At 45.3% G+C, this 24104-nt stretch overlaps 1 protein-coding gene across 3 annotated transcripts in view; it reads right to left on the bottom strand.

Annotated features, from left to right (window-relative positions):
* Window positions 1-353: 353 nt before the first annotated feature.
* The window catches only part of MORC2 (MORC family CW-type zinc finger 2), a 49939-nt gene continuing 26188 nt past the window's right edge, over window positions 354-24104 (bottom strand). For 2 of the 3 annotated variants that reach the window (XM_030958671.1, XM_030958670.1), the window contains exons 10-26: window positions 23490-23569; window positions 19766-19848; window positions 18837-18922; window positions 15795-15935; window positions 15212-15366; window positions 14956-15084; window positions 13590-13695; window positions 8358-8490; window positions 7864-7938; window positions 7377-7751; window positions 6759-6899; window positions 6611-6665; window positions 5702-5843; window positions 5185-5376; window positions 4997-5090; window positions 3413-3601; window positions 354-2555 (exon numbers count right to left, since the gene is read on the bottom strand). In XM_030958671.1, coding sequence (XP_030814531.1) covers window positions 2487-2555; window positions 3413-3601; window positions 4997-5090; window positions 5185-5376; window positions 5702-5843; window positions 6611-6665; window positions 6759-6899; window positions 7377-7751; window positions 7864-7938; window positions 8358-8490; window positions 13590-13695; window positions 14956-15084; window positions 15212-15366; window positions 15795-15935; window positions 18837-18922; window positions 19766-19848; window positions 23490-23569 — 2245 coding nt within the window. In that variant the 3' untranslated portion in view covers window positions 354-2486. Of the gene's footprint in view, window positions 2556-3412; window positions 3602-4973; window positions 5091-5184; window positions 5377-5701; window positions 5844-6610; window positions 6666-6758; window positions 6900-7376; window positions 7752-7863; window positions 7939-8357; window positions 8491-13589; window positions 13696-14955; window positions 15085-15211; window positions 15367-15794; window positions 15936-18836; window positions 18923-19765; window positions 19849-23489; window positions 23570-24104 lie in introns of all 3 variants that reach the window. The other variant, XR_004061143.1, reaches the window with a different exon arrangement.

Genomic DNA, 24104 nt, shown 5'->3' on the forward strand with positions numbered 1-24104 from the left:
TGAAACGCATGTCCTTAGTATTTCTGCTGTAAAACAGCTGAAACTGAAGAGGAAGACCTAAGGGAACATCTGAGGCATTAAGAGGCTTAAATGCAGGATGGAGGTGTCATGACAGGGTTACAGGCAGGGGACAGGTTTTTGATGGCAGCTGGAACAACCTTCTAGATGTGATAGGACATCCCTGTGTGATACCCGGGAAGAATACCCATAGGAGTGGTGTGTGGTGCAGAGCTGTGGGGCAGTCTCTACCCCTGATTTTAAGAGCTCAACAGGAAAATGCCCTGAACCACTTGATAAAGCTTTGGAGTATACCCCACTTGAAGCCAGGAGTTTGGATCCCCTCTGGAGGCATTCTGAGCCTATGGGTTTTAGAGGTGTTACTAAAACCTGGTGTTACACACAGACTTGCTTAACAAATTTACAGAAACAAAATCAAGAAAAAGAAAAAAGCAGCTGCAGAGCATTGTCTGAAAGGGTTTGAGAATGAAAAATCTATTTTACTGGCACTTAAAAGTTCTTGGCTTTCTCTTCCTAGCAAAAAACCTTGGTAGAAGATCAAAAAAATTAAATGCATTAAAAAACAAGAGTTAAAATTGGAAATGAGAAGTTCCACAGAAAAGAGGGGGAAAAGACCAAGCCTCAAAACAACTGCACTTTCCTAACATGGGTGAAGTAGGAAATCAAACTGCCAGGAAGCTCAAGAACTATGTAAGAACAGTTAGCCCCATCCTGGCGCCCTCTGGGTGTCAGAAATTAAAGCTTGAGTGCAGCAGCAGCTCTGAACTGCAATATAACAAAATCTCCTTCTTTAGAATGTCTGCTGTCTCCTGAGAAGGACAAAGACTTCTTCCACCTTAATAAAATGCATCTTCTCTGGATTATTTTCATCAGAAACTGCAGTGTATCATCACAACTAATAAATCTCCAGTGTGTGTGAGGAAATGGAAACTGGTGAAGCCTGCTCCTTTGCTTAAGGAATGCTGCCGCTTTGTGCAGGAGGGTGTATGAGGAGAGGGGAATACTCCTTACCTTTATTGTGGGATGTCAGGCCCAGATTCTGGATGGAAGCAGTCTCACCATGTGCTGTGATAAGCACCTGGAATTCAGGTAATAAGCAAAAGCCTTCCCCTTCTTCTGTGGTGTGTAGAAACTTGGGAGTTCTTCAGGAGTATAAACAATTAGTGCCAAAGATTTTTGGTGCAACAGATATTTAATTTGGAAGGGTTTGCTGCCAGACGTCTATTACACATCCAGGTGTCGATCCCCAGGGTCCATTCCACATGACCTCCCTGATAGTGGGTACCGCTTGCTTTACACCATGTTTACAACCATCTGGCTTGCAGGGGACTCCAATTTCCGAACATGAGTCCACAGACACTTTGTCCTAGCAGGCCTGCGAAGCTGCTGGCCAGCTGACAAACTCTGACCAAGTCCCCTTGGCCACAAGTGGCTCACCAGGAGTTGGCTGCAGCTGAAGGATAAGGGAGAGGTGTTTTCCTTGCTGCAGGCACAGGGCCAGATGCCAATCAGCAGTGTAGGGCTCCGAAGGCTCCAAATAGCCTCTCTCTAATAATTAGAAATCTCTAATAATAAAATTACCTGGTAGAGCAAACTGAGCAAAGCAACACAAAACTGAGGGGGTGAAAATAGAACAGGGGTCACTTTATTGTCAGGTGGATGAGGAGTTCTTCTGATGCTGTAATTATGTCTCAAAGAAACAGCAGCAGAAGTGAGTGATAAAGTGACTGCAAGCAGAGAACCCAAACGCCAGCATTCTTCCTCTGATGCTCACAGCCCACTGTGAGCAGTCCAGGAGGTGATCCTCTTCCAGAAGGACCTCAGCCTCTTGGCTATTACCATGGTGGCAGTTTCACCCACTTGCAGCAACCTCCTGTTCAGGAAGCTCACTGCAGGTGCCAGTGCCAAATTTCCGAGTTCCACCAACGTTCCATCCCCTCTACTCACACTCATACAAGGACATCTCCTTTCTATAGCTCCAATTCATGGCTTAGCTTTCTCTACCTCAAGTTCAGTATCTCCCACAAAAAAAGCCTGACCCCCTCTGCCACAACTCAAGGCTTATTTTTTAATTGCTGCCAGGTTCTTGCTGGAGAACCAGTAAGCTAAGCAGGGTGCTCTGAGCTCCCAGGTTTAGCATATGAATATACTTGAGTTGCAAAAGCAGTACTCACACTTCTACATCACTAAAAACAGCCATTGTAACAGGCACAGTTCCCATTTCTTTTAAAAATAAATATTTATAAACAAAAGGAAGAGATTCAGAGAACTACAAAATTAAAAATTTTCCTGCCAACAGCACAAATGTTTCTCATGTACAGTCACAGGAACAAGTTGTACACCAACATGAGCACTGTCTAAAAAACTCTCTCCTCATCAGCTGCCTCAGTCCACCTGCACAGAGGTCCACATCTCCCTTTGCAGCAGCCAGCTCTTCTGCACTTCTCCACAGCTTGTGCTGGGGCTGCTCAGTCACCTTTCATGATCAAGTCCTCAATATATGCATCCAGTTCATCATCTGTATTAATATCAATGTCCTGAAACCAAAGCAACAAGGAATACTAGTGAGAAGTGAATACTGAGGAACAGCACAAGAAAAGAGGAGCCAGAGCAGCTTAGCACCCTCTGTTACATCTGGCCTTCTCAACCTCTATGCTCCAACCTCCAGCACCCTCCAGCTGCTGACAGCTTGCAGTGACAGCACCCCTAGCTTTCCCTGTCAGCATCTGCAAGACAACACAGGAAACCCATCAGCACCTGATGCTCAAACAACACACTCAAGTGATATATTTACTGTACTGATTTTGGTCGAGGCAGATTTAGTTGGGGTTCTTTTAGATTTAATATGTTTTCCTAACAGGGTGAAACTGCTTTCAGATGCTTTCAGTAGCCTTTCCAGGTTGATCCTGATTTTATTAAAGTAGTTTTTTAGTTTAGAGTTAGTTTATTTATTTAAATGTTTTAATTATACATTTTTATTTTCATTTAATAGTATAAGTAATCTATCAATTTCACCACAACACTTTTTCATGTTGTTTGTTTAAAGGTTTGCATTTCTATATGTGGAGTTCAGAATCTGCCCAGGAATGTGGCAAAAATTCCCTGATGAGCACTGCCTATGCCTGGGGAAATTCTCAAGCAGCCTCACAGCAGAGAACAAACAGAAACTGTGCATAACATGCACACCATGAGAAATCATTCTCATGTGAGAATTAACACCCATCAGACTCTCAGGGCCTGGATCCCAAGTGTGGGCAGTGACAGCCAAGCTGTTCCGAGCTGAGGAAGTTGGAGCCCAGTGAGACACTGGAGTGAAATACTTGTAATGCTTGGAGGGGATGAGCCAGGTGGCTACTCTGAGAGAGCTCAGGGTTTGCTGCTACTCCTCACCCACCTCCTGCACTTTCTGCAGAAGGGCCATGATATTAGTCCTCAGCTTCTGCAGTTTCTCCTCTGTTTCCCTCAGCTTCCTTTCTAAGTTCTGGAGGTTTTCCTCAGAGGCTTTGGCCCGGGCATCGGCACGTGTCTGATATGAATTGCACAGGTTCTGCAGACCCACCTCATACTGCTTAAAATATTCTTTCTGTAGTAGACAAAACACAAGATGTCACGTTAAGAGAAAGCATCAAGCATCAACAAAAACATAAGCATTCACAGGCTGTAGAAGATCCAAACTCCTGGCCCCCATGATCACTTCCTCCCTGCAGTGTGCCCCTGCACACTCTGCCCACACTCGTATTTACATCTGATTTGCCTACACCAGCCAGCACAGAATTCACACAGCTTTTCACATTCTTCCAATACCAGAACTGCCCCCAAAGCTGCTTGAATTTAGATTAAGGGTGCAGTGTACTTTAAAAAGCATGAACCCACAGATATGCTGCAGGCCTGACATCCCCTGTAAATTGTAAGTATCCTTGGTACAGATCACCCAGATATCATAGCCTCCCACTGCAAGGTAGGGACAGCTACACTAACCAAAAGCCCCAGATACAACCAAGGCATCCTATAGAAGAAGCAGAAGAAGCAGGAATAGTAACTCCAGCAAATGCCAGCAGATGCCTGAGTTAACAGAAGGGGAGGAGACGAGACTGCCAATACACACACTTTGAGTCTGGGAGTGCAAAACAGAACAGGCTTTAGTCATGTGCTCATCTGCAGGTGGCTTTTTACATGTGCCTCCTTGGAAAGGTCTCTCTTGGTGTTATGTTGGAGAAGGAAAAAGTAAGAGAGGCCAGTTCCCTTGCCCCGCATTGCAGCCAGCACTGGTACCAGGTAACATTCCTCTCAGTACCAGGCTGCTGGTGGAAGCTCAGTCCCACCTGTCCTCAAATAAGCAGAAGTCAAAAGTCTTATGGTGTGCAGCTGACTTGCTGGCAGTCAACCTGTTCTCCCAGGGAAGTGGGAAGGGGTTTACTTCAATGTGCTCTCACACTAAAGTAAATGGCCTATAAAGCAGATTGAATCCATACTAACGTTGTGGGCTCAAACCCTGTATGGGCCATTTACCTAAGAGTTGGACTCAATAATCCTTGTGGCTTCCTTCCAATTCAGAATATTCTGTGTATCTGGGGATAATTATTTGTTATTATTTATAATTTTTAAGATTGTCTCCAGATAAGTTATAAGGCGGGGAGCAAAACAAGCAGATATGTCTACCTCTTGCTTCTACAAACTCGGAACCTGGTCTCTCTTTTTCAGAAGTTTAATAGCAATGGTTAAGAATTTAAGATAGTAGCAGCCAACAGCATTCCCACACACATGCATGGCAATTTAAAAAATCCTCAGACAACTCTTACAAGACTCAAGGCATCTCTCAGAGCTCTCATTCTTTTCCTCAGCTATGTTAGTCTGCCAAGGATCCAAATTATTTTTTCAAGAGTGCACTCCTGCATTAGCAAGACGCACATTTGCCATAAGAATGGAATATGTGTGGGGAAAACACATAAACTTACTTTTCTAGAAGTACTGAACTCACCAAGGGAAATGCCAACAACCCTTCTGAGCTCATGGAACTCAGCTCATTCTTGGAGATTGGAAAACTTGGAGGCAAGAAGTATCGCAAACAATTCCTGTGCAAGAAAACAAAATGCAAAGCCAGAGCTGGGAGTTTAACAGACTGAAGCAATCAGACTGCAGAGCTCACAAGATCTGCAGTGAACCCACCGAAGGATCTGGACTAGTAAGTCAACTGTTTCTTGGCTGCTGCTGGGACCAGTGGTGTCAGGCTCGATTCTGATGCAATCCGAGGTAGAAGGTTCAGCCATGACCACCTCTTCTTCCTGCTGTGTGTCTGGAGCCTGGTACTCAGGAGAGGGAGGCTTCATAAGCCTTACATCCTCACTGCCCTTCTCTACCCTGAGAAAAAGTATTAAGGGAATGTCAGAAATCTTTTTTTATATTGGACATACCTGAAACACGGTTAACAGTTTCATCAGAACCTGTACCCAAGTGTCACATAGACCTCTAGACACACAACAGCTGTCTCCAGGGCAGGCATCAGAGTGACAGACTGATGGAGTCTGTCATGCCCATTCCTTATGTAGCCCTGGACAGTCTTGACCTCACATGTTTCCTGACATGACAACAGCATATTTGTCTTCAGGATCTATGGCAATAAAACAGGCCCTTCCTCCCCAAAAAAAACCCAAGCCTCCAAAATTCAGTAGCTCTAGATAGTTACCAGCGATCCCTTGGTGTTGTGTCTGTAGGGACATAATCAAACTTCACCTTCCACCGGATTGCATGCCTGACCCTTTCCACAGCTGTGACACGGCCTGTGAACCATTCCTTGTTCACACGCACTTCCACGTGCAGCCCCTTATCTGTGAGGGGGAAGCAAAGGTGTTTGTAAACATTCAGCTGCTGGAAAGCACATTTTACAGGGGCTCTAGAGATTCAGGCACCTCAGCAGGGAGCACACCTGAACCTGTGACAATGCCCTCAAGCAGTACAGACACCATCAAAACACAATGGGCTCACAGGTCAGCTCCTGCTGAGAAACATGAAGATGCATGGAAATGAGCTGGCAATTCTGGATGGAAGGTTTCTCCTGTACTCCAAGCTGTTTGACATTGGCTTTATAGTCTCATGATGGCCTCTAGGACAATTTGCCACATGTCCCTAGTGGGCCACTTTCCAGACAGCTCCCTGGAAGCATGCTGAAAAGATGCCCTGCTCTGGCAGATGGTGCAGTACCACCCCAGCTATCACCTTTCCTGGGGTCTCCCAGTCACTCTTCTCTCAGAGCAGTGCAGATCTGGATCGAGTCCTGAGCATTTTCCAGCTGGCATGGCTGCATGATCCACTCAGGACAGATGAACATGCGATCAGCTACACCCTGCAGCCCAGCCCACCCCTGACAACATGACATAACCATCAATCACACACCTTTCCATGCCACAATTGCCACTGGTCTAATCAAAGGGTTCTCAGCCAAAATTTTTCATGCAAGTTAGAGTAATTTTGGGGTTTGGAATTCAAATCTACACTATTTTTTATTTTAAAATCTCATTAATGAAAGCACACGTTTAACTGGTACAACAGTTCTTTTTTATGTCAGACATTGGCAGCCCAAGGGCTTATTTCTCACCTTTCTGTGCTTTCTTCAGTTCCAACAACTCTTCCTCTCCAGCACTGTCTGTGAGCTGGGAGCAGAGAGAGCTCATATTAGTCACCTCCCATCAAGATTATAAACACCTGACAAAGACCTTCTGCTGGGGAAACCAACACACTCTTACCTCCACCACCACCTCATTGGAATCCTTCTCTTCTTTCACTGCCAAAAATTTTCCTCGTTTTGTCCTCTCCTTTTTGGGCTCACCCTCCTCCTCAGACCCATCCTCTGGAATGTTCAAGGCCCTCTTTCGAGTGCTGGAGGCCTGAAGGAAGAAAACAAGCTCTAGCTCTTGCAGCCAAGTTAAAAACAAAAAAGAAAAAAAAACAAAAACAAAAACAAAAACAAACAAACAAACAAACAAAAAAAAAAAAAAACAAAAAAAAAAAAACAACCCACCAAAAAAAAAACCACCAACCCTCCAGAAAAAAACCCAACATTCAGTATTTAATTTGGTAGTTAATGAGCTTTTCTGGAAGGTTTTAGAGGTGGTATATCATCATGCAAACACTCACCCCACCACTCCATGCACTTATTTTTTCCCTGGCGAAACAATCTGGTCTAACAGGAAAGAGATGAGACCAGTCTTTTCAAGGAGTGTAAATGGCACCCTAACCCAAGAGCAAAGTAGAAGTTCTCTTGTCCTGTGCAGTGCCCAGAGTGCACATATCACAATAGAGAACAGACAGGCTTGCAGGACAGTGGGTGAGGAGCTGAGGGGTTTCATCCCATTGATTCTTACCTGTAAACATTTGCCAGAGGCAGATTTCCTTACTGCTGGCACCTTGGCTGCTTTTGGATTGGGTGTCTCACACGAGCTTTTGGGGCTCTGTTGGCCAGAGAGCGACTTCATGCTTGTACCTGGCTTGGCAAGCATTTTTAAAGTGCTGTTAGACTTCCCAGCTGTCACAGTGTGATGGTGTGTCCTGGAAGTGCTGGCCTCCTCCTTGAAGAGCATGCTGGCTAGCTTGGGGGAGCTGGTATTTGGACGATCTGAAGAACCTTTTTTCAGCTGAGTGCAGGACTTGTGAGGAGGTGAAGATCCTGGTGGCCTGCTGGGAGCATTCTTGATTACATCAGGCAAAGGAGGAGATCGTGGGCGCTGAGTTCGGGTGTGCTGAAACAAAGGAGGGTAGAGAGAGAGGAAGGGTAGAAGAGTGGGGAACTGCTGTTCAGAACAGCTAAGGAACCACAAAGGAGTAAAAAGCCTACAGCAGGATCCCATTTACCTCCCTTGAAGGCCGTGTAGTCACTTCCAGAGGTAGTTTCTTTAAGTCAGCCTGACATAGAATTGGAGTGGTTTTCTACAAAAAACAACAACAAAAAAAGAAAAATTTTAAAAAATGAAAAAAAAAACCCAAATACAAAACCAACCAACCAAACAAAAACCCAAAACCAAACCAAAACAACAACAACAAAAAAATACAGATCAGAAAGTTCATGTTTACAAGCTGCCAGGGGCTGCCTGAACCCATCCCAGCAGTTTTCCAGGATAAACCAAACAAATATATGGTGTGTTTTGTGTTCTTCAAGAGACATTCCTTCATGTGTCATTTCCATTTTCCCAACAGAAAATTAAATGCAAGATGAGATGATCAATTTCTGTTGTTACAACAGCCCCAGCCCTATGAAGGAGCATAGATGGTTTCAGACTCAGCAGCAGCCCTTTGCACAGGGAAGTCCAACACACCTGCTCTGCTTAGCTGGAGACCTCCAGACTCACCTGCAGAGCTTCCAGCTTTTTCTGCTGCTGACGGATTTTCTCTGTCAGTTGTTTCTGCTTTTCCTCATTTGATTTCAAGTCTTTTTTTAGAGTTCCCAGTGGTACCTTCTGCTTCTGCTCTGCAGCCTCACATCTAGAATGGAGGGAATGCAAGACAACCTCAGCAAGGACAGCAGAACCTGTGTCATCTCATGCAGGATTATCCCAACATACCATTCCAAAGGCAGCAGGAAAGCCACCTGCTTTCCTGCAGTAGCCACAATCTCAAAAGCAGTGGTTTTCGTCTTGGAAAAGAAATATGAATGAAGGATCAAAAGCATACAGTTGCTAATAAAAAGGCATTTATGCTGGAAATCACCAATTCAGAGCCCAAGAACTGTGACAGCTGTGACAGCTTCTGTACTGCATCTGTACGCCAGACTTTTTCAGCAATTTTCCTTCCTATCAGCTTATTTCTTCATATCAGTTCTTCTTTCTACATACTTTTTTCCCTTCATAAAGGAAAGCACAGTACCAGAAACCCATGACTAAGACATTACCACAAGCCTTCCAGTCTCAGATGCCTTCTGCCTTGCCATTCAAGGCCAGGCAGTGTCCTTTGCAATATCCTGTAGCTATTTGCTTTGTCCTTTGCTTTCCTGTAGCTGTTCAGCCCACAGCCGACAACAGTGGTGAGTATCCTACTCTCCCAAGTCCTCTCAGGTGCAGAATCCTAGAAGAGTCCTTGAGAGAGAAGGAAAAGAGAGGCAGGAAGTAGTCTCTCAAATGCACTGGCATCACCTTTTGACGTGCTGGACGAGCAACTGGCCCTCAGGAGCACTGCCAGGAGGAAGAGGGGACTGAGCCCAGGCTCATCTCCTATCACCAAACAATCACAGAAAGACAGACGAGGATCAGCACTGCTGGGGTAAAGTCATGGAAGAATGATTTGAGCCAGAAAAGCAGCAGACAGCCCTTTTACAACACAAGAGATGCAGCAGATCTCATTGGACAGTGGAACCAAGCTGGTAACCTGAAGATGTAAGTCTTACTAGTAAAGGGAGAACCCTGCTCTCACTGTAGAACACTCAAAGCTCCAAGAAGCTGGGGAGAGATGATTCTGTCAAGACCTGTATCTATCAGATACACTCTGATCAGCTTTATGAGTGAGAAGGAGCACAAGCAGCAGTTCCTCCATCAGCCTCTTCCCTGCTGAAGCACTTTCCATAGAGTGGTTACTTCCTTGGCTAAGAAAGTGTGTATCATCACTGCAAAATGACTGCCTGTGACACAAAACCTGCAGTTCCCAAAGATAAAGTTGAACAAGTGGCACCATAAACAGGTTTCCCAGCACAGAAATGCATCTTCCAGCTTATGGCAAGGCTGGAAGCATTGCCAAGCTATGTCTTACATCACAGTAAAGAACTAAAGCACCTTGAGTTCTGTGACAAGAAAAATTCAGACTACTCATGGCGTCTAAACCCAGAGACTGCATCACTGAAGGCAGCAAATCAGAACAAATGTATTATCTTGGTAGTCAGAATGGACTAAAACCAAGACTCTGATAATGCTCAAGGAGCTTTGAGACACACAATCATCTTCAGCTGGTGCTTCAGCCACCCATCCAAACGACATTTGGGGTCCAACTGGATATCAGATAGGAGAATAGAGGCAAGCAAGCCTGACATTATTTCACAGTATGAAACAGGGACACTGCCTTCTCTGTAACAAAGTTGAGTGACAGTGGCTCCTGGTGCTGACCTCAACAGAGATGGTTGGCACTGGAGGGAGTGACTGCTTCCCATGACACAGACTGAGAAGGGCATTCAGCTCCCATGATCTGGAACACCATGCCACAAGCAGCCACTGAAGTGTAGGTGGACAAACCAGAAGGGCAGGGAACAGCTCAGTGCCAATAGTAGACACTGTGCTGAGGCAGCCAAAACTACCATATGACCTCTGATGCCAGGAGAGTCTCAACACCTGAGATTGCTCTGACATTGCATCATTTCCAATTTGGCTGGATGAGACCCTGCACAGAGCCTCACAGTACACAAGCTTGAGGATGCCACCCATGTGCTTCTCAAATCCTGTCATCCTTCAGACACAACAAATACCTGTAATGGTCAGGACACAGATATGAAGAGGTCCAAACTCTGCACAAGGACTCAACAGTGCAGCACTTGGAATGTGCTCCAACCAAAAACCAGAGGAGTGCTGGAGAAACTTCTACTTCATGTAAAGGACACAACTGCACTTGCTGCTGGAAAGCACATATAAGCCTACTTAATCAAGAAATGTCCTGGAGTTATTTATTCTCCCAGAGTAAGACTCCTAAGACCCCTTTTGAAGCTAAAATGACCAGAAGTTTGGCTCACCAGTGCCAAGTGCCCCACCTGCCCTTTCCCAGCTTCCTGCACAGGGGATGTAGGATGGCACAGCATGCACTGCGGAGGTACTCGGACTCACTCCAAACAACACCTCAACGTGAAAAGCAGCCCTACCCACACACCCCCAATTTTCAAGGTATTGCAAATAAAAGACCTGAATTCTTTCATCAGTAAATCAAGTTCCTGGTAGGTGATACAATAAAAACCCCCACTTCTGCAGACAGAAGTGCACGAATATAATGGCAGGTGAGGGAACCTGAATAACACCCTTCCATGGCTACCCTCAGGCCATCCCAGAAGCTACCAGCCCATCTAGGGTCCATTTCCACAAGCCCAGAGGCCCAAAGGCAGCTCAGGGGATGTGAACTGGGCTTTTTGGGAATTGTGGAATGCAAATCTGTTTAGAGGAACAGAAACCCCTTTTGGGGTCCTGCCAAGACTGTCCTACAGCTGCCTCAGCTCTGGCATCTGGTCAATGGGGGCAGCCCTCTGAAACATCTTTTGGACCAACACCAGGAACCAAAAGCAAGTAAAGGAAAGGACTGAGATTATTTGGGAAGAACAAATATGGGAAAAATACACTATAACAAGGGCCAGTTGTACATAAACCTTTGGCTGGACAGTACACCTCTGTGTACTAACCTCCACATCTCCCCCTTTCCTAGGCGAGGGCCTCTGTACTGGAGTGCAAGTGTCAGCAGCTGGAGAGGGACCACTGGTCCCAGTGACTCATGGGCCTGAGCGCCACCAGCTGCTGTGACTACAGGCAAGTGAATGAATATGAACCACAGGAACCTCAGGCCAGAGGAGCCAACCAGGAGGCTATCTGGGAGCAAGGGAGGGGATGTCTAAGGGTGACCCTCAGGAGCTGATCACATGTAGACATGGGTGAGTCTCACAGCTGATGGAGATGAGCATAGGGGTGTAGGCAGAACTGTGGGTGTCTCTAGACAGAAAGCACGTGGGGAAGAGCAAGGATCCTGATCCAATCAAGACAGAGATCCCCAGTGTGAGACACTGGGAGGTCTGGAGTGTGTGTGCGCTATGTGCAAACACAGAAGGAGGTCTGTACACCTCCCCCCTGGGACTGCAGGCCTCAGGGCCCATCTATCCCAGTGGAAGTAAGGGCACAGGCACGGGATCTGAAGGCCAGGTATGGGCATGAGTATTTCCACTAGTGATCCTTCATCCTGACAAGCCAAGAGGGAAAAAGGATGAAGCTGCTGGTGTGGTCTATGGGAGCACTGCACATGCCCACTTGTGCCATCTGTGGGACTGGATGTACATACACACATGGTCTGTCTGTGTTTGTGTGTGTCTACAAGCAACATCTTCTGAATCTCGCTACTCCTTCTAGCTGAAGGGCTGGGGATGTGCCAGCCCCTTAGGTTCCAGGCTCAGCCTTGCCCCAGCATTTTGTCCAGGAACATCCTCAGCACTACCACGCTCCTCAGAGCTCTACAGCAGGAGCTCTACATACATATGGAGCAAAGAGAGAAGTCAGCACAGGTATTCTCCACTGGGAGGTACCAAAAGGAAGAAGTCAGAAAGTCAATACTTTGAAATAGGATCAATATTCTGTAAGATTTTCAGCCATGGATGTTAAATTTTTTATTCCAGTCAGAGGTTACTGCCTGGATTCATCCCCTTTGTCTTTAAGCTCTGAGCCAAGGGACCTGACTTACAGAGAAGCAGCTTCCCTTCCTTACACAGTACAGACAAGAACTGGCTTCCAGCAGTGCTGCTTTCCAAAGAGAAGCAACTTAAAGAAATCATTTTCCTCACTCAAATAAATGACTACATTTTACCTACATTTTGTGACTGTAACACACATCACTGGAAAATGAACCACTGTGCTGCTTCCTCAAGCATGCAAAATGTCCCTCCTGGGCTCATCCCAAGCATGTGGAATTGCTGCAGTTTGGTGTCTGATGGGTGGGAGCAGTAGGAGCAATAAAGGCAATTGCAAAGCCCCCCTGAACTCACGTAACTCCCAGCCTGCACCATGACAGTTCTCCAACTGCCATCTATCCTGCCCATGGCAAAATTAATATAATCTAAACCTATAATAGTATTTCTGGTGCCAGTACAGAAAAACAACCAATTATTCAAATTTCATCATATCACTTGGTTGACAGGCTAGAGACAGCTCTGGGGTCTACCTGGCTCCTCCCTGCTCAAGCAGGGTTACCCAGGACCAGGAGCTCAGGACCACATCTTGGAATATCTCCAAGGATAGAGACTGCACAATCTCCCTGAGAAACCTGGGCCAGGATTTGGTCACCCTCACAGGGAAAAAAGTGTTTCTGATGTGCAGAGGGACCGTCCAGCATTCCAGTTTGTGCTCCTGGTGTCTGGTTCTGGCACTAGGCACCACTGGGAAGAGCCAGGCTCTGTGCTTTTTGCAGCCTGTCTTTATATGGTTCTATACATTGATGAGAACACCCTGAACCTGATCAGCTCTGGGGTGGACAGCACACACCAGTGCTGGGGCTGTCCTCCCCAAGGACAGGAATTTGCATTTTCCTAGTTGAATGTCAGGATAGGCTTCTGCTGGCCCATTTCTGCAACCGGCAAGTCACTCTGGAGGGATTTATGACTGCCTGGTTTGTCAGCTGCTCCTCCCAGTTTGGTATCACTTGTCACTTGCTGATGATGTCCTCTGCAATTTGCACATTGCACATGCCCACCCAGCATTCAGCTCCCTATACAATTGCCATTGCTGCCTTTTCACAGACTCTGAGCACAACTTAAAGGTACAGAATCCCTCCAACTGTTTTCAAAGAACAGACGACCAGAAAAAAGCTCCAAATGTGCAGATAAAGCACCTTGCAGAAAAGTCTTAATATTAACTGATTCTTACCTGTCTTGTTCAGGATCAGGGTTCATGGAGCACACCCAGGTGTCAGGGTAGTTCTTCTCCACTGAGCTCAGCTGGAATGGGAGAGTCCGCCACTTCAGACAGACATCTGTCAGACAGACGCTTTGCAAGTCAGAAATACACAGCCTGAGACACATCATTTTTTCCCATAACCCATTTAATGCCCAAGTACCACACCAAAGTGTATCCAACAACAGTAAGACTAGTGGCCAAGAAAGTGAGACAGTCACAGAATATATTGAGTCAATTATTTATTTGTGCTCACAAAACACTTGAATGAAACCCTCAAAGACAACCCTACCTAACAAGAATGCAATGAAGCCTGGCACCAACCAACACCAGAGGATCTCACACTCCTGCTGCAACTATGACATATACAAACTGAATTGAACAGCCAGTCCAGACATCACAGCTCAGCCCAGCAGTCAGGCTGTCTCTCAATGATACCAAAGTAACACAAATCACAGACATATCCACTTTAAAAATAAAATCTACTAAATTTTTGATGAACCAGGAACACAAATTTTTCTTCCAGAGTATTGCTAGCCTACCAGGAAACCAACAGCTTCACAAAATCAAGTTCTGCCAAGAAAATCCAAATGTCCTTAAATCAGGCTCTGGAAGGATATCAACAAGGGAAGACAAGGAGAAAAAAGTCCCTCCCCCTTCAAAATAACCTTGAAAAGACTGAGACAACCATCAAGGCAGAAGAGCCTAACAAATAATTCCACAAGAATTGCCTCACATTCCTTCCTACAACCACGTCCTCAAGTCCCGGGAAGAAAATAAAGGAGTTTGGTGTCCCTCTACCAGGTGATAAAGAGATGGTGTGGAGCTTCCCATAACTCTAACAAGGGCTTAGCCACAGCTGTTTAGAGGTGCACAGAAGAGAACTTGCATTAAATTCCAAGGTAACTGTAAAAGGTTCCCTCTGTGCTGACACAGTGCAGGCCAGTGCATCGGGGTACAAATTACTTGGCCACTTCCCATTGCTTGTGAGGATGTTTCAGATCTTATTCTGGTGCTGGGATGGGTGCCTTTGGCGAGTTCCAGTTCATATGACATTTCTAAGCCTGCTCTCAACACTGCTACTGGCCATACCTGCCCTGGTCTGTCAGAAGATCAGTTGTGAAGATCAGTTAGTGAACTAGCGAACTGCGCAGGAAAGGAGCTTTATGCCTGGCTGTCACAGAATACCACTGAGTGCAGACAAAGGCAAACTGCAGAGGAGACAGGCCCTAGGAAGGGATGATAGTCCATCCCAAATCTCCTACGCATTTAACTGTCCCCATCTGCAGCCAGAAATGCTCTCCCCTTCCCCAGAGAGAAGCAGCTGGATCAGACGCACCGCACTGAATAGTGGTGGGGATCTCCATGGCTCTCCTGCGCTTGTAACGCAGTTCACTAGACGGAGGCTGGTTCCAGTTTGCTGATAAATAACCAAATTCATCCCAGAACTTGATGATACCTCTCTGGGCTGGAAAACAAACCATATCCCACTCAATATGGAGCCATTATCACAAAATCACCATCTGCACTTTTGGCTGACCTTCAGCCACCCAAATCTCTCCCTCCAGACTCTGGTAATTGTTAAGCTTCACTACCTATTGCAACATCCTTCCAATACTGAGCCAAATGCTCTCCCATGGCCTTCAGCAAGTGTCGATACTCCTTGGCATCAGCAAAGTCTTGTTTATTATGGGTTGGCTCCAGAACCAAATAGGGCACATCCACCACGCCTACCACTCCTCCACATGCCCTGGAAGAGGGACACAGAGTGACACAGAAGGACACAGATTAAACCAACAGGCTGGCAACATGAACTGTCATGCAAAATGTAAGATGGGCTCAAATATTTGTACTTGCTGTCAAGACCTATTTTGCCTGTCTCTGGAATGAGGCACTAGTACTACCAGCATTCATCAGCACCAAATGCCAAGCTCCTCATACTGCTGCAGGAATGTCTAAAATTTGTGTCAAGAACTCTCTATCAAGAAACCAGGAAAATATGAGGCAGTACTACATATAATTTATTTGTCAGAATGCAAACTGAAGACTGACAAAATGAGCAGGCCTCAGGCTCATGAAGAATGATTAATGCAAAACATGGCTATTGCACAGCCAAAGTCAGGTATAGAAAAATGTGCCAAGCTTAAGCAAAGATGCAGAAAAATCTGCAGGACTCACATGCCACCCTCCAGCTGTGGGCCCACCTTCTCATACATCTTGATCAGCCGACTGCAGTTATAAATGAACATGCCGTCCAGCTCGCGCTGCTCAATGTTCACCCCAAAGATAAAATTCAGCTCCTTGGGCTCCTTCAGTGCCCTGTAGGGGACAAAACAGAGCCCCTAGGGATGCTGGAAACAAAGCATACTATCTGCTGGTGTTAGAGAGAGGGTACGGAAGGCCAGCACCCTTGAGCATTAAACTGCTGCTTCTGAAAAATACATTTGCTGAAAAAGCATTACAACTGAATATGAACAAAATACAAAAACTTTGCAATACAAATAGTAATTTAGGCTGGACAGAGAATTTTTCATTTTAATATGTTTTCTCCTTCAGAACAGATTCTGGTTTTTACTTCATATGTTTTTATGCAGTGAATTAGTTTTATGAGAGTGCTGTTGCATCCAGACCGGTCCTTTCTCATGCTATTTTGGTTTGTATTTTCCAGCTATATATCCCTTTCTAGATAAAGCATGGAAATTCAGATTTCAATACAAAACTACAGTCTTGATATTCTGATTCTAGAAAGTTCTCCTAATTCCAAATTTCGCAAGGCTGCTCCTTAAGTTCAAAATCTGGAGGATACAACATACAGCCCAAGCAGAGCTCTTTTTTCTGGAATGTCAGGATATCAATTTGCATGATTTCTCCCTTATCTATGCAGCAGATGACTCCAAGAAAAGTTGGCCTCGAGTATGTTTGTGAGCCCACAGGGATTTCTCAATCTGAATCTTTGGTTACCAGCAATTCTATCTCCATTAAGGCCAAAAGCCTTGAGATTTTGATCTCTTTGTGCTATAAATCAAACAAAATCCCCGTGTCTCACAAACAAGTCCTGCTCTTCAACATACTAAATTAATCAGGTTCCACAGCTTCCCTGATACCGACGCTGAGGATTTTTCATAAGGATACTCAGCCTCAGTATGAAGGTATCCTCAAATGTGAGGTCCAAACCAGTAACTACTGCAAGGCATAGCCTATACCATGGTCCTGACCACCCCTCTCAATTTTGACCTGCTTTATATTCCCCACCTGCCCTCATCAAGTCCTTTGCAGTTATGTACTTTATCTTAATGAGGAATTTGACTTCTGCTTAAATGGTTAGCTGAAGACAGTGGAATTCCTTAAAATGTTCAGTTGACTGTCTACTAATATCAAATATTAGGAAGACCTGAACCATGCACGCATGAACCCTACACAATGATCATCTGCAGATATGAGATCTGAGTCTGTCTTAATGGTGAAACTTTTCAAAATAAATACCAAAAATAAATAAAATTCATATTCGTTTTTTGTTTAAGGCCACCATCCCTCACACAGATGCAATGGTACCCTGTGACACAGCTTCATTTAAAACAGGTGACTGTAGTACATTCCTAGGAAAACACCTGAAATAGCAGCATTCAGTAATTTCAAATCTAAACCTTTGCCAAGAGGGGTTTTGAACACTGCCAACTACTGGGCTGGAATGTGACCTGTTGGTCTCAGCTCACTGTCATAGAAAACCATGATTCAAGAGCATGAGCAAGTGCAGCAAAACACCCATCTCAGGGATTAATTTTCTTTTTTTAACTTCTGGAAAAGAATGTAGAGCCTTATACTTCAAGAAATAGCATGTAGTCACCTACAAAACAAAAAGGACATTTCATTTTTATCAGAGAGGACAGGAAGTAAAATTATCATCCAAACCATGGAAAATGAAGAAGTGGGTCAAAAGCCAGGAATTTAATTACTAGAAATTTAGTACCTGTCCGACTGTCTGGATTCAGAGCCAACCTGATCTTACACAGCCTTTGGAAACCTGAAAGCACTTCTTTCATTGATGCAACCAGCATCAGGGAAACAGCAGAAAACTGTCCTAGGACATCCTCTGTAACTCAAGAATTTTCCAAAAGACAACAGGGATTGCATAGTACAGAAGTTAATGTGCCTATTATACACATCTTTCAGGATTTTTTTTGGTTTTCTGAATGAAGTACAATGCCGTAGAAAAGCATAATCCTCTGATCTGCTTCTGATCACCAGTGATGAATGCAGGGACACAGGGAAAGCCATGTACCTGCCCAGAGCGGCTTTTTGCTGGTCAGCTTAGTAACAGCAAGAAGTATTTTGCCCATGGGCAGGAAGGGCAGAAGACTATTCACAAATTTTTTGTTGCACACTAATGTCAGCAAACCCAAGAATTAAAGAACAAAGGTGTAGATGGAAAAGTATGTGGAAGCTGAAGGAAATAGGTTCTCTCACAAGCTTCTGTATCATTCAGATCCTAGCTCTAGCACTTTTAAATTAAAGCTGTATTTATTTATTTCTTTTCAGCACCTTAAGATGTACTAAATCTATCTCTGGCATCAAGTCTGCGATAGTTCTGACCTAGGCAGCCATGTAAATGGGCATGCATACACATAGGGAATGGAGGTGTTCTGTATCCAAATCCCCACCTTCCTCAAACTCAGCATGTGTTTTAAGAGCATTTGTTTCTGATTTTCACTTCATTTGAGAAATGCAAAACAAACATATATGAAGAGTGAAATATTCCTGTGAGTACATCAAAAACCAAAGTTAATTGCCACCAGAGCTAAGCTAGAAGAATGCCTTGGGATTTCACAGCACTGACTACACCAAAACTCGGTCTTTTTTAGAAAGCATGCCTAAAATTCCTAAAGCTGTTTCATTGTAACTTGCGAACATTTGTTCATCAGCCTGAATCTTATTTGCAAGTGAAAAAGCAAGAGTGAAAAAAACTGATGTGAAAAACAGGTAAATATTTACAGCGAACAACCCAATCCAGAGACCCACATGTCTTTCAGCAGGTAAGAGGGGAATACCAGAGGTAACCAGAATAATGCCCCAGCTGCTCGGTTTAACAGCCTAGGCATATAAGATGCCCATGGATATTTAAGCTTTGAGCTGAACCAAAAATACATGCAAAACAGGAGAGGTATATGAGCACCTGGAGCAAACAGCCTAGGTACTCCAGAGTTTGGAAGCCCCTGCACTCACCGCTGCTTTGCATCCTTAATCCTTTTCTTGACGTCAGCCTCCCGCCGCATGGTGATGGCTGAGTTCTGGACCTGACGCAATGTCACCTGCAAACAGGCATTGCACAGTCAAGCTGGGAAATTCATAAAATTCACTCCATTTATGATTTTCTGCTCTTTCAGGAAGAGCTGAGAAATGTTTTAAGTGTAAATAAGTCACAACTGGTAGACAGTGACAACCAGTGTGACTCCAGAGGTAGGGCAAACTTATGCTAGGTTGTTTGAAGGAAAATGTCTACATGTCAAAAGAGGATTAAGGAAATTGAAAACAGTGGCAATGGAGCACAAGGAAACATCCAGGGCACTTGGATACTATTGTTTCCATGACATAACAATAGGAAGCTCAGTGATTTTACTTGCTGACCTTCTGGTGCCCCTGTCAGCCCTCCTCCCAACTCCTGGCGCCAGGGCTCAGCCTTGCCCCTCAAAGCCACAGTCCCACTGGAAGGAAGCAAAGAGGCCCCCTCCAAAAGCCCCTGCCCAAATGCCGCAGAGACAGCTGCACAGGCAGCAGGGAACGGCCAAAAAGCCCATAGCTCTAGTTCTGTTCCCCAGGCCACTTCCACAGAGGCTGTCAGCAAACAGCACCTGGAGCTGGGAGGTCACCTTCTCACGCAGGATATATTGGGTGTGTAGGCAGGGGAATGCCAACACACTTCTCACTTGGGCTGCACACCATGTGAAGATGGTGAAACACATCCAGTGGTGATGAAGCCATGGAGATGCCTAAATGTTGCTGGAAGTTCACTGCTGACTGGAGCCGCCACCTGCTTAACCAGTACACAGCATGCTGCCATGGGGTGCTGCCCAGTCAGCATCACTCCACCACCAGTGCTCCGAACACCCCTTGGTGCTCAAAACACAACATGCTGCCAAAAGCACAAGGCTCACCCTAGACTCCCGCGTGAGATCCCCTCCAAGGCGTAACTCGAGGGCACGGGCTTTGCTCTCCGCCTCGCGAGCCTTCTCTTCCGCTGAAACATACAGGGACAAGGATGCTGTCAGCCATTTGGTACAGACAGACACTGTCAGGCATTCACCCAAAGAGAGCAATTCCAGAGAGCCTTTGCTGCATTGATGTGTACAAGGGTACAAAGGAAACACAAAAATGTACAAAAATCAAACCTTACATGAGAGGGTCCCACTGACATGGCATCTTAAACATGCTCAGAGGTCCCAGTCAACTGGCACAATAGTAGGGACAAACTGTGCAAAAGCACATTTGAAGGAAGTATCTGTGAGGAAGACAACAAGGAAGTGGAAAGTCTCTAAGAATGCCTGTGGCCCTGCCTGCTCTGCTTGGTAATGTGATTCAGAGAAAGGTTCTCACAAAACCAAGACTAAGCTCAGGCTTGAAAAGGAGTTCCAAAGAAGTAATTTTCTTGCAAAGATTGAGGGAAAGGACTACTCTCAGAAATGCTTTTATCTCTAATAATTGCTAAATTTTGCCTGGAAAAAAGACAAATCTGTGCTACACATTACATAGGACCCAGCATTTGGAAAACCTACCCTGCACGTGATCCTTGCATGCAAGAAACATACCATGTAAAAGGAACTCCCCTTTTTGCCTCTCTCCTAGACAAACAGGAATGCTGACAATAGGCACATACCACCCTGGTATTACTTAAGATTCATTCAATAAACCTCATTTTCTGCAAGGAGAATGGAGTGAGAGCAATCCTGAGTAAGAAGAAATTGGGGTTGCCAGTGGATGAGAGCTGGACCTGTCCCAGCTGTTTGCTCTGGCCTCCAGAAACTTTCCATGCCCTGGGCTGATCCCACAGCATGTGCAGCAGGGGAGAGGGGAGATTCTGGCCCTGTGTCCTGTCCAGGTGAGATCCCACTTGCAGAGCTGCCTCTAGCCCTGAGGCCCAGCACAGGAAGGACCTGGAGCTGCTGGAAAGCGTCTAGAGGAGGCCATGGAGATGCTCCAAGGGTTGCAGCACCTCTGCTCTGGAGCCAGGCTGGGAGAGCTGGGAGTGTTCAGCCTGGAGAAAGCTTCAGGGAGACTTTAGACAAAATGAGCTTTAAGATCTCTTCCTGTGATTCTGTAATTTGGCAATACAAAGGGTGCATGCTGAGGGATGGCATAGCTCACGCCAAGGCAAACAATGCCTGCATCCCCTCTCTGCTGCTCATACATCTTTCCCCATCCAGCTATTTTCTGGTTATCCTGTTTTGATTCCATAAGCTACTTCCAGAGACTCAGCAATCTCTCAATCTGACTGATTCCAACACATTCCTTGTAGGCAGGTATCTCTGGTGTTCTGGAACTGCTGCTTGCTCAGCTGAGACCCACCATTTGTCACAATGTACTCCTGAGTTTAAAAGAGCAAACTGCAAATCATTCCTGATGATCCCTCTGGAGTACTGGAGACCATGAGAAATTAATCATTTCTACCAGCAGGATAACAAAAAAGCTTGGTGCTACAGATTAAACCTATTTTCCTACAAGTAAAGATTTAGGCCCCAGAGGATAATACCCTGAGCATGTTTTAGTCCTGAAGGCTCCATGTGTGCTCCAATCTTGCAGTAACAGTCTGAGGTCAGCTGGGAGTTTTCACCACAGTGTCCTACACCCTTTGCTCAGCACCCTCTTTCCCCCAGAGGCACCAGGCCCATTCAGTGATTCCTGCACTCCCTGAAGCACTGGGCTGGTTTGGTGATCCCTGCACACCAAAAGCACTGGGCCAGTTCACAGAATCACAGAATCAATTAGGTTGGAAAAGACCTCTGAGATCATGGAGTCCAACCTGTGGACCAACACCACCATGTCAACTGGACCACAGCACTAAGTGCCACATTCAGTCCTTCCTTAAACATCTCCAGCGATGGTGACTCCACCACCTTCCTGGGCAGTTCATTCCAATATATAATGATCCCTTCTGTGAAGAAATTAATCCTAACGTCCAACTTAAACCTCTCGTGGCGCACCTTCAGGCTATGTCTTCTCATCCTGTGACTACCTGCCTGGGAGCAGAGACCTACCCCCACCTGGCTACAGCCTCCTTTCAGGTAGTTTTACCTGAGCGTCCTTCTCTCTAAGCTAAACCATCCCAGCTCTCCTCATAGGACATGCACTCCAGACCCTTCACCAGCTCCATTGCCCTTCTCTGGACTTACTTTAAACACCTCAATGTCCTTCTTGAAATGAGGGGCCCAGAACTGGATACAGTACTTGAGGTGTGGCCTCACCAGTGCTGAGTACCAGGCAGGGGGGAAGAATCACTTCCCTGGTCCTACTGGCCACACTATTTCTAGCACAGGCCAGGATGTCATTGGCCTTCTTGGCCCCCTGGACACACTGCAGGTTCAGTGATCTCTGCACACTCAAAGGCACCAGGGTGGTTTGGTGATGGAAATGTGTAACATTTTAGGGCCAATGGGACCTGTTCTTAGCACTGGGACAACAATGGACATCACTTTTCAGTGCCATACACTGAACTCCACTTTTAAGTGTCATGAAAGCCTCACAGACTGCTTCAGGGAAGAAGTGTCTCTAAATCCTACTCTTTGCATCTTCTTGAAAAGCAATGGGAGTGTGTGCTCAAGACATGTCCTGGCTATAGGACTCAATGTAAAAATAAATTCACCTATGAGGATTGAGGCACACAATAAAATCTGTTCAAGCTTCATCTTACCAAGTCTATCTTGCCAGGCTGTACTTCCTAAAGGAGGAACAGGGAACATGGCAATCCACACCATTTCACTCTGCTGCTTTTCTTTGGGACAGGGTCACAATCACACTGCCCTCTGTGATGCTGTACAGGCTGAATGCAGCACCATCCCTTGTATATATGACCTGCAGCCACGTGCAGACATGCCTAAAGCAGTTCTGACACTGGGACAGAGGATACGTGCCTCCAAGTGATTTATGTAGTTGATTTATGAAACCTACCAGAAGATACAGGTCACATATAAATCACTTACAACTTCCAAGATTCCTCCTTCACTACAGTATTTTTGCATTAAGTGTTAGAGAGGGATGCTGCTTTTTGTGTTGTATTTCTGGAGATTTAATGCAGTTCTAATACAGTATAATGCTGTATTTATATGCTTGTGTGATTTCTATATGCTGAATAACCAATTATGACAAACTGAGTTTTCCCTGAGGATTACAGGATTTAACAGGAAAGGAAGATTAGATGGGCAAAAGGTATGCCAGGAAGGATTAAAACCAAACAAACCAGGGCTCCCTTGTACACCCAGACCCCAGACTCTTTACATTAAGTGACAGGATAAAAATCTACTTTTTTAATTGCCTTAACAGGAAAGGTGCAGAATGAAAACATAGCCAAAAGCTCATAATATCTTAAAGGTGAGAAAAGAACTGTAGGATGACAGGGCTCAGCCAGGCTTCTGCTGAAGTGGGGGCAAACTGCTGGGACTCCAAGGGTTATCCTGTACATCTGCTACTCAGATTATGAAATGGTCTCTGGAAACAATGTACATTCCTTCCACTGCATGAACGTAAGTCTGTGCCATCTGTAGTTGCTGCAATAATTCAGTTCCTGAGCAATTCCAGTGATCCCAGAGGCAGCCAACCCCAGGTCACACCATTCAAGGGTTTAGTCCTCCCCTTAGCAACAGATGAATGCATACCCCGACGACTCACCTATCCTTGCCAAGTGCTCTGCTTTCTTCACCTCTTGCTCTGCACGGGTCTTGAAACGGTTTGAAGTGTATTTGTACATCCTGTGATGATCAAAATTTATTAATCAGCAAACTCAGCAGTAAGGTCAAATCAAAATTTCATCACTGCATGAGAGAACAAGGTCCCCACATGCTACTCTACTCCTCCCAATAGATTCAATAAATGGAGGAGGTTTACATATCATGAACTGGACACTTTTGGATGAAGCTAAGCAAAATTTTTTTAAGTCATAGATATTTTAGTAGTAGCTCCAACCACAATATCCTCTCTTCTTCTGCATTAACCAGTGCGGGTGAAATATACCCATATTCTTGTAGCAAATCTCAAGACTTAGAGAAATAATTTCTTCAGAAGTAAAAAGGAGTGAATGTATATGGAAAGCTTCTCAAAACCCTCCCATCACAGCTAAATAACCTTTCCTGTGAACAGCTGTCCATAGGTCCAGTCTGACAGGTCCATCTCACACAGGGCTATCTCAAAGTAGAACACCAATTTGGTAAGAACTTCAAGTTTCAGGACACTTCTTTGTGTTTTGTATCTGACTCACAACCTTGTAAATTGTGCTGGAGATGAAGC

Source organism: Camarhynchus parvulus, chromosome 15 (genome assembly GCF_901933205.1).
Source record: "Camarhynchus parvulus chromosome 15, STF_HiC, whole genome shotgun sequence".
Classification (NCBI taxonomy): Eukaryota; Metazoa; Chordata; class Aves; order Passeriformes; family Thraupidae; genus Camarhynchus; species Camarhynchus parvulus.